Here is a 16,146-nt window from a genome sequence, read left to right as displayed (position 1 = left end):
TTTGGGCTCCGTCACACCTGTTTGTGTTGATCATCCCTGCAATGTTTGGAGTCCACCCGTGGTCAAGTCAATGAATAGGAGATGAACAGAAAAGGCACACAGTGGTCTCTAGGAGGTCTCAAAGTTGAGAAAATACCAAGCCATGAGGTTGAAGGAACTCCCTGCAGAACTTTGAGGACAGGATGGTGAAGAGGCAAAGATCTGGAGAAGACTACAAACAAACATTCCCCATGTCTGCCTCCTTCACCTACAGCCGTTTCGCTTTTCTTCGAGAACCCCCGCTCACGGTGGTACGCTAAGTGCTCTCCTTTTCCACTTGTTAATAAAATCCAGGCAGGAGAGTGGGCCGTTAATATTCAAGCAGCCCAGCTTTATTTGATTAAATCTTATTTTACAGTGAGACGCCATGTCGGCCACAGTGCAAAAAAATCTGCTCGTGACTGTTGTGAATTTCTTTAATGGCCTTTTTATGATATTCATAATTCCTCGGGCTGTTATCGGTGACAGCCATTGGGGTTCATTTTTTTTTACATTTTGTCAGGAGAGAGCATTAGACGACCGCCGGAGATGAGCCACAGTACATAAATCAAAAGCATATCTGAAGACAGGAGAGGCTATCTTACCGTGGCAACGGGGTCTTCGAAACGGGCCTGAATCTCCGAATGGCGCAGGAAGAAATTCCCCCGGCAGACCCTCCAGAGGACCCTTTCAAAAGCGGGGAATCGCTCTTGCTTGATGACGCCAGCCACGAACCTGCAGAGAGAGGATAAAGAAGATGGAGTGAGTGAGTGAGATGAGAAAGTCAGACGGTCCGGCAGGTCAATAGGGGTCTTAGATGGCGATCTTGTCACACATACACACACATACAACTTGGCCTTTGCTTCCTGCGGTGGCATCTGGGCATTACATGAACACACCACCCAGAACTGAGCAGCTGTTAGTTTAAATGTTGCTTAACTCAGGTACTTTGAAGGGGTGGCCGAAGAAAAAAATGATCCCATATTTTCATGGAAAACGGAGCATATATACTTTATAGGGCAAGGGAAGTGGACGGTGGCCAATGGCAAACGATTTCAAAGAATCGCCAAGTCACTTGTGTCACACAATCCACAATGTTTCGATGTCTCAGAGCGGAGTATGCAACACAAGTAATGCAGGACCCTTTTGTGGACGTTGAGGTTGTTCGCAGTTTCCAGTGTTGGCCGCTATCCACTTCCGTTGAAGCGTAAACTTTATGAGCTTCATGAGATGGGACTTTTTTATTGGCCATCACTATAAACTACAGAGGATAATTATTCCATTTTCTAACCCACTTAATCCAGACCAGAGGCTGTGGCGGGGGGTTCTGCTGAAGCCTTTCCCAGCTAGAATGGGGCGCAAAGCAGGAACAAACCCTGGATAGGGCGAACACACACACACACACACACACACATACCACTTTAGTGTTGCCCCTTCACATAAACCTGCACTTCTATGGAAACCGGAGCACCCGGAGGAAGCCCATCCAGACTCGGGGAGAACATGCAGACCCCACGCTGACTTTGAAGTGGAATGCATCAGCGCCAACCTCTCAGGCGTTCTACCACCCCACAAATTGTAACGACTGGCCTTGCTGCCTTTTTCTTTTGTGCTAAATACATTTAAGGAAATGGAGCAGACAGACGTTAGTCATCAGCGTGAAAACACGGCGCGGCCTCGACTGGACACGAGGTCAGCCTTTGACATTATTGACCTGAAGACGGGGCCGAGTAACAGCGCTGACTCTCTGTTTAATCACACATAATTGACGACTTCAACCCCACTTGAAAGAATCCATAAAATACGTTTTATTGTCGAAACAATCGATTTCGCCTGCACATCGCCATGACGACGGGGTGCAGTGTACAATTACACTGAAAGTGTGTTATTGAAAAAGGAAAGAATGGCGTTTGTCGAAAACAGCTTGGGATCATCACAGTCACCATAAAAGACACTGCCGTCCCCCCTTAGTGCCATGTCCCCCACTCTAAAGACCCTCATCTCACTCTCACTTAGCATCATTAAAGGACCCAGTCGCCCCCAAGACCTTCACCATCCCAGTGCTAAATTCTCATTCACCCAAGATCCTCACCAACCCCCATCAGCACCAAGTCCATCACCTCCACTTTATAATATAAAATATTTATGTCATGCGCTGTATTAGACTGTGAGCGTACTGTCAACTGAGCGCACCAAGCGATCTAATGTGGGGTCATTACCTATCTACAGTATGAATTACATAGAGACTTTACTGTCTATTAAATAGCGCCTTTACTATCTATCTATCATATAGTGCCTTTCATTTCTATTTATCTATTATATAGTGCCTTTCATATCTATCTATCTGTTATATAGTGCCTTTCGCATCTATCTATCTATTATACAGTGCCTTAGTGCCTATCCCATCTATCTATCTATTTATCTGTTATATAGTGCCTTTCCCATCTATCTATCTATCTATCTATCTATTTTATAGTGCCTTTCACTCAATTAAATACTACCTTTCATATCTATCTATCTATCTATTCAATATTTGTCATATAGCGCCTTTTCATTAATCTGTTTATTTTCCATTATTTTAAGTACTGTAACTACTTTTCTGTTATAACGCACTTCTTTTGATTTCCAGGTGACTGGAGACACACGAAGAAAAGAAGCCGGAAAGGCTAATGCTGTGCGTCCTGACCTCGGCACATTCAGGCACCAGCTCATCCCACCACGGCGTGCTAGGAGGCGCTACTGGGCTCTACAGCCTTCTGATTACCTGTGCCCATCTGTTTGCCAACCGTTTGTAAAGCACACATTGGCACAGGGAGAGTATTTCATTAGGGGCAACATACGTAAAAATATACTGCTGAGAATTTGTAGAGTCCTGGGACTTGGATTTAAATCCATCAGTTTGACATGAACTATCAATGCAAATTCCTTGAGTATGAGAAAATAATAATATAAAATTATAAATAATATCTATCTATCTATTATAGATAGTGGCAGACCGTGCATTTCACACCTAGGCCTTCAGTAGTGCTCCGTCTGAATCAACCCGCCCCTCAAAAACTAATTTATGGTTATAAAAACCATCTTAATATGCAGAAATACAGTATAAAGAGCCGTTGCATCGCAGATAGATAACTCCTATCGCCACAATAAATGCCTTTATTGAATAGACAAACCAGGGGTGAACAAGTTCCTTTCTACTGCAGCTACAGCCCGCGACACACATAAAAAACATCAATAATAACTCATAAACTTGCAATATTATTTAGGAAAATCGCAACATTTTACTCACCAAAAATTCGGATTATTTGTAAACAAAATCCATCCTTTTTTCCACGTCCCAAGAGCCAGCTTCTGTAGCCGAGGATTGGACCGCCAAGGTCCCCCGCCTTCGGCCACCACCCAACTCACACTGCACCCGACCTCCTTGGCCCCTCTCATAGGTGGTGAGCCCATGGGAAGGGGGACCCACATTGCCTCTTCGGGCTGTGCCCGGCCTTAAAGATAGGGTGAGAAGCTCAGGGTAGAGCCGCTGCTCCTCCGCATCGAGAGGAGTCAGATGAGGTGGCTCGGGCATCTGATCAGGATGTCTCCTGGACGCCTCCCTGGTGAGGTGTTCTGGGCACGTCTAACCGGGAGGAGGCCCCGGGGAAGACCCAGGACACGCTGGAGGGACTATGTCTCCCGGCTGGCCTGGGAATGCCTTGGGATTCTCCGGGATGAACTAGAAGAAGTGGCCGGGGAGAGGGAAGTCTGGGCATTTCTGCTCAAGCTGCTGCCCCCGCGACCCGACCTCGGATAAGTGGAAGAGAATGGATGGATGGAAATCCATCCTCCTCACTTTCCTCAAAAACAGTTCAATTACTCTGTCGTACAGATTATCCATGCGCTTCAGTTCCATCATGAAGTCCCTTTCTATCGCCATCGAAGCTAATGCTGAAAGTCAAACCTGCCCTGTTGTATTTCTGGCATAAGTTTTAATTCGCTTTAGGGCTGAAAATGTCCGCTCGACAGAAGCAGTGGACACGGGAATGCTCACTGCCAAACATACCAATGTGTACAGCTGCCCCATGATGCTCTCATTCAGATTTTTATATTACACCATCCTATCCAATCAACAGGTCTGAATACGGTGACATTGCCATACGCCTGCTAGAGGGCCCTAGTGAAACCAACTCAAAATCTGATTGGTTGAAGCAACGGTTTAATCGACATCTATTTTGTGTTAGAGGGCCTGCAGAACGGATTGTGAAGGCCTCCTGGCAGACTTCTTTGACTTTGACCCTGCCTGGCAACAAATGATGGCTGAAATGTGATTGGTTAAATGCTTTAATATGAAAATACATGTCTGGAGGCAGCACAGCCATCGGAAAAGCTATGAAAGGAAGCGGACAGACTATTTGGAATTATTTAATAAGTATTCATGGACAAAATATAATTAACATCAGTTTGTGATACAGATATTTTTTAGGCCAGCAGAGAAGGCCTTGAAGGCCCTGATGGCTCGCCACTGCTTTCTATCTATTATATAGTGCCTTTCACTCTGTCTATCCATTATATACTACCTTTCATATCTATCTATCTATCTATCTATCTATCTATCTATCCTGCCAACTACGCTCGCTATCTATCTATTCAATATTTGTCATATAGCGCCTTTTCATTAATCTGTTTATTTTCCATTATTTTAAGTACTATAACTACTTTTCTGTTATAACGCAGTTCTTTTGATTTTCAGGTAGAGATTCTGAAGGAGGTTTTCATTATTTTTCTTCAAGGAGAACAATTTAAAGGAAAAATAGGAAAAATATGTGAAGGGTGAGTCTTGTTGAAGGTTTTATTTGATTTCTGATCTGATCTCCCCAGTTCAGGTCTTGCTGGTGGCTCGATGGTGCTCCATTTCTAGTTGTTCCTTCTTACTGCACAACTAACTGGTTGTTTCTCATCTGCTCCTCTATTTGTTGTTTTTCTCTTTTACTTGTAGGTTTCACGTGACGGTCTATCCGTGTCCAGACTCAATGATTTCAAGGATGGAAGTCATCAAGACAGTCCACCACCATATTGAAGATCTCCAGATGGTTGGTAGTCTTGTGCTTATTTATTTTTAAATGATTCATTTTACATTTCGATACTCTTTGTGAACTATTATATAGTGCCTTTCCCATCTATCTATCTATCTATCTATGATATTGTGTCTTTTGCACCTATGTTTTTTTTATATAGTGTGTTTGGGATCAGTTTATCGATGTATTATATAGTACCTTTTGGGTTTTATCCCGCGGCCAGAGTGAAGCTTTGCTAAGCCCCTGCTGCTTTCCTCTACGGTTCCACAGAGTGGTCCTACTTTATAATTATAAAGGGTGTAAGGAGTTGTGGTCACAAGGTGGCCCTGTTGTGTGCACTCTCATCGCTGTCTGGTGGTCGTCTCTCTCTCTCTCTGTGGAATTTTTTCCAGAGGTGCCCTCATTAAGTTGGCTGGCGCCTGCAAAATGGCTCTGATGTTTGTGTGGCAGACTGGCACTGGTAGCATATCCAGGACTGGCTCTGGCTGCAAATATTGGCCTGGACTGAACGAGCCTCCTACTGGATGGAGTTGTACAGCCATAGTGTTCCTCTGTACACCTCTTTATTCCAGAAGAAAAAAAAAATCCAAATCCCAACTGCTGTGCGGCAAGTGCCACGATTGTGACGGCTGCCCTTTGCACGCGCATGTCCCAGGTGCCTGTCACTGCAGAGCACACGTGTGGCACTCATAGCACTTGCTTTAAATGTCACTTACTTACAGGGGATGCGCATGGTGATGGGAAGCGTAACACCGATCGTCTTTAACTGTGGCGTGTCCCTGTCACTGCAGCTATCCTTGTCAGACTCCATCAGCCGTCCCGACGCCATGGCTGCCAGAATGTCTCACTCGGTGCTAACAAACGCGTTCGTCTCGCCTCTTGTGATGTGTGTCTCAGATAAGAGGAGATTTCCCGGGGACTCCTTGACAGCGGCAGGCCGCTTAAAGACTTCTCTCTTTTTGCGTTTCCTTTAGAGATTTGTACGAAATGCAATAAAGATGCTGACTGTGATTGAAAAGCAACTTTTTACTCCCAGCTGGCGCTCATCGGTGTTTGTCCCATTATTTTTATGAGTGGCTTTAAGACTGCAACGCCATTTTCTGAGGCAAATCTACTTCGTGTTACTTAGATAATAACACCACGAACGGATTTAATCAGCACTCGGCAGACGGCGGTAAAGGCATCTTTTGAAGACCACAAATCCCACATCTGAGCACTCGAGGTGCATTCAGCAGCAGCGCATCGCTCACTCTACGGATTGCCAGAAGCACGTTGCTGAAGTCACCCTGGTGGTCTGAGGGACTCCACGGTGGCAGCAATGACATCCAAGCGGAGGTGTTGAAAGGGCTGGACGTGGCTGGGTTAACAAGACTTGTATAGCAGGGCGACGTGAATGAAGAACTTCAACTCCCAGCAGACCCTGCTGTGGCCCTGATTGGACGTTTGAGGAGTGAGGGGAGCGCAGGGGGCTGCAGGGGACTTCATGGTGGAATCGATGACGTCCAACCAGAGGTGTCGAAAGAGCTGGACGTGGCTGGGATAACGAGGTTAACAGAGTCACATGGAAGACAAGTAAGGCGAGCAGGCCCGAGGAGAGGGGGGGTGCAGCCGGTACATCGCTCGGGGGGCCCATGAAGCTGAACTCGTCCCCTAATTTGTATTATAATCTGAACATTTCTTTATTTAATTCATTTAATTTTTATTGTATTTGTTTTTAATTTTGCAAGTCTGTTTAGTTTCAAAATTAAAAAAGCACGTGGGTCACAGGGTACTTAGCAGCCATCAACAGTTCACAACGTAAGAGATATTCATGAAGGCCGCCCTGGGAGAGAAGTCAAGTGGTCAACAAGGGTATTCCCCGCTCGGTGGGAAGTGACGAGGAGGAGGGGGTTCCGGGCGCAGTGAGAAAAAAGTCATCAGCCGGCAAACAAGTACGTCACGTAGTCGCCACGTTCTGAGACACTGCGAATTCGGGAAAGTGGACTAAGTGATCCATTATGAACAGTTGAGAAACTAAACAAGTTCCAAAGGAGCATAATACAAAGAAACATCACGAAACCCGAAACGTGTCGTTATCTCGAGAAGGAGACGTCCTTACAAACTAAGACAAACAAACGGCGCAAGAACTTTCGTGTACAAGATTGCGAAATGTTGAGTGAACACGAAGCAATAGAAGACCTATACATACTTATCTGAATGTATCAATGTAATCTATGATTGTTAGAAATAAATAGTAATATACACACATACACGTGTGTAGAATTTTGTATAAGGGCCCACACACCTTCTTTGCACCGGGGCCCGGATTTTTTCTCGGCGGCCCTGAAAGCGAGACGGGTCTGGCAGCAGACCTCCACTGCGAGTCCGGAAGAGACGCTTCATTGTAGTGACGCTTTGTCAAGTGGAAGGTCGACTGTAGGGACACTGCAGCCTTATACAGTCATATGAAAAAGTTTGGGAACCCCTCTCAGCCTGCATAATAATTGACTCGACTTTCAACAATAAAAGATATCAGTGGTCTGTCTTTCATTTCCTAGGAGTACTGCTGTGTTTTCCGAACAAAGATTTTTAGTGACGCAGTATCTAGTTGTATGAAATGAAATCAAATGTGAAAAACTGGCTGTGCACAAATGTGGGTCCCTTGTCATTGTGCTGATTTGAATGCCTGTCACTGCTCAACGCTGATTACTTGGTGTGATGAGCTCGTTAAGCCTTGAACTTCATAGACAGGGGTGTCCAATCATGAGATATAAAGGGATTTAAGGTGGTCAATTACAAGTTGTGCTTCCTTCCCTTTGAATCTCCTTTGAAGAGTGACAGCATGGGATCCTCAAAGCAACTCTCCAAAGATCTGAAAACAAAGATTGTTCAGTCTCCTGGTTTAGGGGAAGACTACAGTACTAGGGTGTTGTACCGTGTTAGCCATTATGAATGTAGAGAAAAGCCAAGCAAAATGACACCTTTTATTGGCTAACTAAAAAGATTACAATATGCAAGCTTTCGAGGCAACTCAGGCCCCTTCTTCAGGCAAGATGGGAAGGCTACAAAAAGCCATCTCAGAGAGTTTCAACTGTGAGGAATGGAATCAGGACATGGAAGGCCACAGGCACAGTTGCTGTTAAACCCAGCAGGTCTGGCAGGCCAAGAAAAATACAGGAGCGGCATATGGACAGGATTGTGAGAATGGTGACAGACAACCCACAGATCACCTCCAAAGACCTGCAAGAACATCTGGCTGCAGATGGTGTATCTGTACATCGTTCTACAATTCAGAACATCTGTATGGCAGGGTGAAGAGAAAGAAGCCCTTTCTGCACTCACACCACAAACAGAGTCGCTTGTTGTATGCCAATGCTCATTTAGACAAGCCAGATTCATTTGGAACAAAGTGCTTTGGACTGATGAGACACAAATTGAGTTATTTGGTCAGAACAAAAAGCGCTTTGCATGGCGGAAGAAGAACACCGCATTCCAAGAAAAACACCTGCTACCTACTGTCAAATTTGGTGGAGGTTCCATCATGCTGTGGGGCTGTGTGGCCAGTTCAGGGACTGTGGCCCTTGTTTAAGTCGAGGGTCGGATGAATTCAACCCAATATCAACAAGTTCTTCAGGATAATGTTCAACCATCAGTCACAAAGTTGAAGTTATGCAGGGGTTGGATATTCCAGCAAGACAATGACCCAAAACACAGTTCGAAATCTACAAAGGCATTCATGCAGAGGGAGAAGTACAATGTTCTGGAATGGCCGTCACAGTCCCCTGACTTGAATATCATCGACAATCTATGTGACGATTTGAAGCAGGCTGTCCATCAAATTGAACTGAACTGGAGAGATTTTGTATGAAGAATGGTCAACAATACCTCCATCCAGAATCAGGACACTCATCAAAGGCTATAGGAGGACAGCGTCTAGAGGACGAAAAGAGGCTCAACTAAGCATTGATGTCATATCTCTGTTGGGGGGCCCACATTTATGCACCTGTCTAATTTTGTTATGATGCATATTGCATATTTTCTGTTAATCCAATAAACTTAATGTCACTGCCGAAATCCTACTGTGTCCATAAGGCATGTCAGATATTAAAAGGAAGTTCAGCCAATGAGAAACAAAAATCCAAAGAATTAAGAGGGGTTCCCAGACTTTTTCATATGACTGTATGAGGGCAAATCAAAAGGTGAAGGCAATTTGAAAATTACACAATAGAAGCTGACATAATACAACACATTCCCGATGGCTTATGGGTAATTGTGTGTGAAAGAAGAAGAAGAAGATTCTTCACAAAAATGCTTTGTAATGCTGTGAAGCTCTGTAGAGCTTACCAGTGGTTGTATAGAAGATATTAAGGGATGACGTGCTGTAGGATGAAAAACAGAAAATGAGGAGTGGAGGAACAATATGATTGTACCCATTTATAAGGAGAAGGTAGATAGTCAGGACTGTGGAAACTACAGAGAGAGAGATAAAGCTGATGTCAAACACAATGAAAATTTGGGTTATAGAAAGAAGTCTTAGGGAAGAGACCACCATAGGAGAGGAACAGCTTGGTTTCATACCAGGGAGAAGAACATCTGATGTAGTCTTTGCATTGAAATGACTCAGGGAGAAGCACTGAGAAAAACTGAAAAATGTGCATATGGCATTTATTGATTTGGAGAAGGGGTAATGATGGAAGGAAACATCAAGAAAAGTCTGAAGGTGCTTGAGAGAGAAAGGAGAATTCAAGAAGTGTGTGAGGATTGTCCTGGAGATAGAAGAGGGTGTCAGGACTCAGGACAAAAGCAGTGTTGGGGAAACAGACAAGATCTCAGCTCACGGGGGTCTCCACTGGGGATCGTCTTGAAGTCCTGACCTCTTTGATCTGGTTATGGATGTGTTAAGTCGTGGGATAAAAGACCAATTCCCCAGGTGCAGGCTTTTTATGATATTTTGTAGCACCACAAAGGAAGAAGTGGAATGGGAGTTGGAAGAATGGAGAAGGACTTTGGAAGAGAGGGGATTGAAGATAAATAGGAAGTAAACAGATGACATGAGGTTTAACGAAGATCAGGATTCCGACGTTAGCCTGTAGGGAGAAAAAGTGAAAAGAGTGAATCAGCGGTAGGCCAAGATGGAGATCTGGGTGTAAAGATAACCCACAGAGTGCAGTGTGGATGGAACAATTAGAAGAACACAAGATTGAGTTGGTTTGGACATGTGCAGAGGAGAGACGCTGGGTATAATGAGAGAAGGGTGCTAAGGATAGAGCTGCCAGGGAAGAGGAGAAGAGGAAGGCCTAAGAGGAGGTTTATGGATGTTGTGAGAGAGGACGTGCAGGTGATGGGTGTGACAGAGCAAGATGACGAGGACAGAAAGATATGGAAGAAGATGATCTGCTGTGGTGACCCCTAACGGGAGTAGCCAAGGGATGAAGAAGAAGACTGGAAAATGTCCCAGTGATGGTTGTCCTTCTAGAAGTTTCTCTCATCACCTCACAGGCTCTTTGGGTCCAGATGATCTGCTGTGGCGACCCCTTAACAGGAGCTCCGAAAGAAGAAGAAGAAGAAGAAAAAGGTATGCAGGACAAAGGAAGGCCTAAGAGGAGGTTTATGGATGTGGTGAGAGGGGACACACAGGTGAGGGGTGTGACAAAGCAAGATGACGAGGATAGGAAGATATGAAACAAGATGATCTGCTGTGGCGGCCCCTTAACGGGAGCTCCGAAAGAAGAAGAAGATTTATTTATTTACTGAACATTTTGCAAAACACTCTTTGGAATTGTTTGTTTTTTAACTAAAGCTCTGAGCACCGTGTCACTTTCCCCTTGCTTTGTGTGGTGTCCTCATCCGCTCGGCTCAACTCTCAGAAGAAACGTTACCGGCAGTTACAAGAGACCCCCAGTGGGATGTGGTCAGCGTGGAGCCGACCCGCACCATCACGATATCAGGTTGGGAGGATGCCCTGATTACAGCGTGTGGCCACACCCACCACCACCATGAGCCACGTGGATTGGGACCCGAGTGCAGTGGGTGGCAGGTTTTTTTTAAGGAGTGCCAATCCTGCCACCACCCGCCAAGTTTTCCTTGTAAGTTGGAGGCCCTACTTGCAGGGCTGGATGCGGATTAACACAGGACAGAGTGATTGCAGGTTAAGGGGTCTCGAGGGCCCAACAGAGTGGAGTCACTTCTGGTGTTTATGGGTTTTGAACCGGCAAAATCACAAAAAATAAAGAGAACAGTTTCAATGGAGGGCACTTATCTTTTCACAGGACTGTACTAAAGATGTCTACACTACCTGTCGCTCTCCAGTACTCTCACTGTCTTTGGCACAAACAGCTTACAGGTGTCTCCATAATTAAATAAAGGATATCAAGCAAAGCAAAACTCTTTGAAAGGCATTCCGGAAAACAATACAAGAGTCTGAAAGTAATGACAATAAAACAAAACAAATACGGCAAAAACAAAGCAAAATATTCAAAACAAATATCGGCACGACAAACGGTACACCTAACATTATGAAACGAAATCAACTAGAAGAAACAAAAAAAAATAGGAGCTAAAAGACAAACTAAATAAATAAATGAAAAAATGAATGGTCTAAATGCCAATAGAACAATAAAATTCAATGGCAAAAATAGAGAAATACAAAAGGGAGCCGAACAACAAACATAAATGGGAATTAACTAATGGCTCAGCAGCGGACTGAGGTCACAATGAGGAATATCAAGAGGCCATTCAGGTGACACGTGAAAGGATAGAATGACAGGCTAAGGGGAAAGCAACGGCGTCACTAGGGTTGGCGTCACCTGGTACGGTAACCACGCCTGGATTAAGACCCCCTTACAGGCCCCCCCTTAAAGACCAGTAGTCTTTAGCTCCTTAACAAAGAATTGATCATAATGTAAGTCATGCCTCGTATGGACAACCCGGTGCACAGACCCTCGAGGGGGACGGGGGTCTCCTCTTTTTTCCAGCCCAGGGATTATCAAGTGTTTCCTCAAGGGGACAGAGATCCAACTTGTTTATGACACGTGGACCCTCGATCGTTTCATTGAGTTGGCAGGAGTCCCCATTAATTTCAGCCCACGGGCACTCGATTGTTCCAATTGCTATTTTGAGTAGAAAAACTGTTTCTGTGATTGAAATGTATGGAAATCACTTTAAACGAAAATCTAAAATGTGCCCTTGAATCACGTCTGAATTAAAACTGGGGAGCAGAGGGGGGAAATCAAGAAATAAAGGGGTCTTTGTTCCAAGCATTATGGAGGGCACTGTATGTTAAAAAAGAAAAAAACAAACAAAAACATTTTACAGGGTGCACTTACTTTTGCACACAACTGCATTTCTATTATTTAGACACACTTATGGCACAAGTTTGTGAAGCCTAGAGGGGTCCGCACTTCAAAAGAGGAACCCAGATTGGCAAGTGGCCCAAAAGAGACCCTGTTTGGTTGCCCATGCCACCCCCACAGGGTGCACTTACTTTTCCACACGATTGCATTTCTATTATTTAGACACACTTAGGTATGTATGGCAGATGTATGTGAAGCCTACAGGGGTCCACACTTCATAAGAGGACCCCAGATTGGTAAGTGGCTAAAAGGAGGCCCTGTTTGGTTGCCCAGACCCCCCCCTTGTGCTCTTCACTGCTCACAATCCGTCGTCCATGTCAGTTCAGAGTAACGAGTGCGGCTTCAGCGTCTCTGCTTTCTGAATTCTTTCTCTTCTATATAATCAATTGGCTATCTCCCCAAAGCGGTAATGAAAGCTGCTCTTTGCTTACATAAATGGAACTGCCCAGTCTTTGTTCCTTCACGATTAGAAATTAGAAAGCGGCTATTAAAAGTTAGCACGTGGAAATTAAAGTGTAATTAAATCAATAGATAAACAGCGAGCAACATCACCCAAAACACAGCCGTATGATTCACACAAGCGCACTTATAGCTCAGCGACAGCATGCGGTTGGCATTCCTCTGAAATCCATCACCTTCACTGTCGCCCTGGCAGGGGTCTCACTCAATGGCTACATATTCTTGGAGGAGTGCCAGCTGCAGCAAAATTTAAGGTGTGCCTGGCACTTCTTTTAATTTATATAAAACATGGTTGTTTTTCAAATAGAGGCGTTCGGAGGTTTAAGTTTATGGCAGGCACCAATAAGTCCTCACAAGGCTATCCCTGAAACTTATCAGACAAATATAAATGAAAGACCCGTGTGTGTGTGTGTGTGTATGAAGCAGTCCGCTCTGCTCATGCTCTGCTCATGCTCAGCCACAGCCACTAGGTGGCGCTGACATACACCTCACTTCTCACTACGAAAGACCCCTGTGCAGCAAACACCACCACACAACAATGGTGAGGAGACACAACATTGAAACAGAGCAAACGCAGCGGCTCAGCAACATGCAAGTGAAACACCTCAGCAGTGAAGGACACGGCAAGTTGTCACTAAAAACATCGTCTAGCTGGAGAGAAAGATTACTAGGACTCATCTGCCAGCGATACGGCTAAGATATGGCATCGCCAGGGTCTTCTTAGAAAAGCCAGTGGGGCAGCAAGCACAGGCGGGTCCACATCCTCGGCCCTGGGTCATTCTTAAGAGTCAGCTGACGCCTCACCAAGTTCACCCATATAGTAAAACTGCTGGGGGGTCTTCGGGTGTTTTTTTGTCCTGAAGACCATGCACAGCTAGTTTTATATAAAACACATTTCACAGTCAGAAACAACAAGGAGCAGAATTACGAGAAGGTGTGAAATACAAGGGATCTGAAAAAGCAATGATGTTAGATAATGCAACAGCGCCCCTAGTGGCAGGCATGGAGAACAAGTAATGACAGGCACTATATAATATGTTTGAAAATCACTATATGATAGGTGGAAGTGAAAGGCACTATATAAAAAATAAGATAGATAGATAGATAGATAGATAGATAGATAGATAGATAGATAGATAGATAGATAGATAGATAGATAGATAGATAGATAGTGTAACGGTCCAAGGACAGACCCCTGAGGGTCCCTGTTGATGACCCCACTCCTCTTTTCTCATTGGCTCCTGTTGATGTAAACAATGGCATACGTCTTCTAACTTTTTTTTTTTTTTTTTTTTTAACTCAGGTGGTCTAATAACCTCAGGGTCCTTCCAGATCTCTAGACATCCAATAATTTCTTGAACTTCTCCCAGGCTTCCATGGGTTAGAATTTCTTCCAGACGCGTAAGGTGGAAGGCAGGAATGGGGGTGCCAGCCCACCAACAGCAGTTTAGAGTGACTGATCATCCTAATTTTGACGTTTGTTGAAATGTGGGAGGTATGCAGAGCACTCAGTGATTTGTGTCAGAAGCCACGCAGTCGCGGACCAAGCTGATGTTTGAACCCTGGACTCTGAGGTGGCAGCCTGGATGGTCACATTGTGTTTTATACATTCAGACCCACGTAGGGCAGACAGACATGTTTGTGTTTACTCATCTGTGTTTCCCTTTGGGATTTTAAGAGTTATCAACAGGGGGCGTCGTGACTCTCTCCAATTAGATGAGAATATAACAGCTACAGTGAGTGTCAGTGATAAAGCTGCAGAGTTTTGAAAGATGCTTTACTATTATGATTATTTTTATTAGTTTTCACTGCTCCACAGTCACCTCCACAGGTCTCATCCTATTATGTATTCTATTATTGGGATCCACTTTGTGCCCCCTAATGAGGCTCTTCTGCCAGACTAAGCGAACATTGAGGTTTAAAATACTCTTTCATAGCAAAGAGAGCCCACCGCTCTGATTTTTGCATCAAGCGTTAAGAGCTTTAAGCTGACATTTCATGGCTCCTCAGTGATGTTTCAAGTGGTAATTACAGGACATGGTCACTCAGAATGGCTGCCAGGTAGTGCTTTCCATTTGCCAAGTGCCCACACTTCAGGTGGGAAGCTAATGGTGTGAAGCGAACTTTTACACCTGGCTGGGTGTGCAGTGTCAGAAAAAAAAAAAAAGATTCTGAGCTCTAGGTTTTGTCTTATGTTTCTAAAATATTCTTACAGATGGCCGCATCTCAAAGAAACTGGCAGAACACACTGAGCAAGTGGCAAAGTGGTGGGTGCTATGAATGCTGATTTCTGCCTCCCATTTGTCTTCATGTTCTAAAAGACTTCCTGAGGTCCATCTGTGGACAACCTGGAGAAGACTGATTATACGGTGGGGCTCCAGGGGGCGCTGTTGGTAGGGATTTTAATATCTGCGGCCACTGGACATTACAACATCCTCTGATAAGAAATTGTTTTTTTTCTGTCAAACTAATATGGTAAGTTTAAATAGGTTATTGAAAAATTATTTTAATGTTGGGTTTACTTTACAACCTACAGTTTACACTTGAATGTATTCAGTGTGGTTTTTACACATTATCTATCATATAGTGACTTTCACATCACACTCTCTAGTTATTATATGTAGTGCTGTTCATACTGTGACCTGGAGGGGGTGCAACCCAAACACCCAGACAGAACTAAACCAGCCATTGATAGAATGACGTTTATATTTATTTCTTGCATAGTGCCTTTCTTATCTACTAATCTGTTATGAAGTGCCTTTAATTACTGTCTTTAGAGTATGCAGTACTTGTCCTGTCTTTTATAAAAATGATATTCCTATCTAACTCTTTTATACTGTTTTTACTAACTGTCTAACATTTATGTAGTGCATTTCTTATGTGTGTATGTGTGTGTATATTATATTTTATATATACAGTGGGTACAGAAAGTATTCAGACCCCCTTCAATTTTTCACTCTTTGTCATATTGCAGCCATTTGCTAAAATCATTTAAATTACTTTTTTTCCTCATTAATGTACACACAGCACCCCATATTGACAGACAAAAAAAATAATTTTTGAAATTGTTGCAGATTTATTAAAAAAGAAAAACTGAAATATCACATGGTCCTAAGTATTCAGACCCTTTGCTCAGTATTTAGTAGAAGCACCCTTTTGAGCTAATACAGCCATGAGTCTTCTTGGGAAAGATGCAACAAGTTTTTCACACCTGGATTTGGGGATCCTCTGCCATTCCTCCTTGCAGATCCTCTCCAGTTCTGTCAGGTTGGATGGTA

At 44.0% G+C, this 16,146-nt stretch overlaps 1 protein-coding gene across 1 annotated transcript in view; it reads right to left on the bottom strand.

The window, feature by feature from the left end:
• Positions 1 to 16,146, bottom strand: part of si:ch73-173p19.2 (V-type proton ATPase 116 kDa subunit a 1) — a 154,351-nt gene that overhangs the window by 78,966 nt on the left and 59,239 nt on the right. Inside the window, 1 exon segment of the mRNA XM_051928808.1 lies at positions 633 to 753. Coding sequence (XP_051784768.1) covers positions 633 to 753 — 121 coding nt within the window.

The sequence above is a fragment of the Erpetoichthys calabaricus genome, chromosome 6, assembly GCF_900747795.2.
Source record: "Erpetoichthys calabaricus chromosome 6, fErpCal1.3, whole genome shotgun sequence".
Taxonomy (NCBI): domain Eukaryota; kingdom Metazoa; phylum Chordata; class Cladistia; order Polypteriformes; family Polypteridae; genus Erpetoichthys; species Erpetoichthys calabaricus.
Note: the sequence above shows the minus strand (reverse complement) of the source record. Positions and strands in the feature narration are given on the sequence as shown.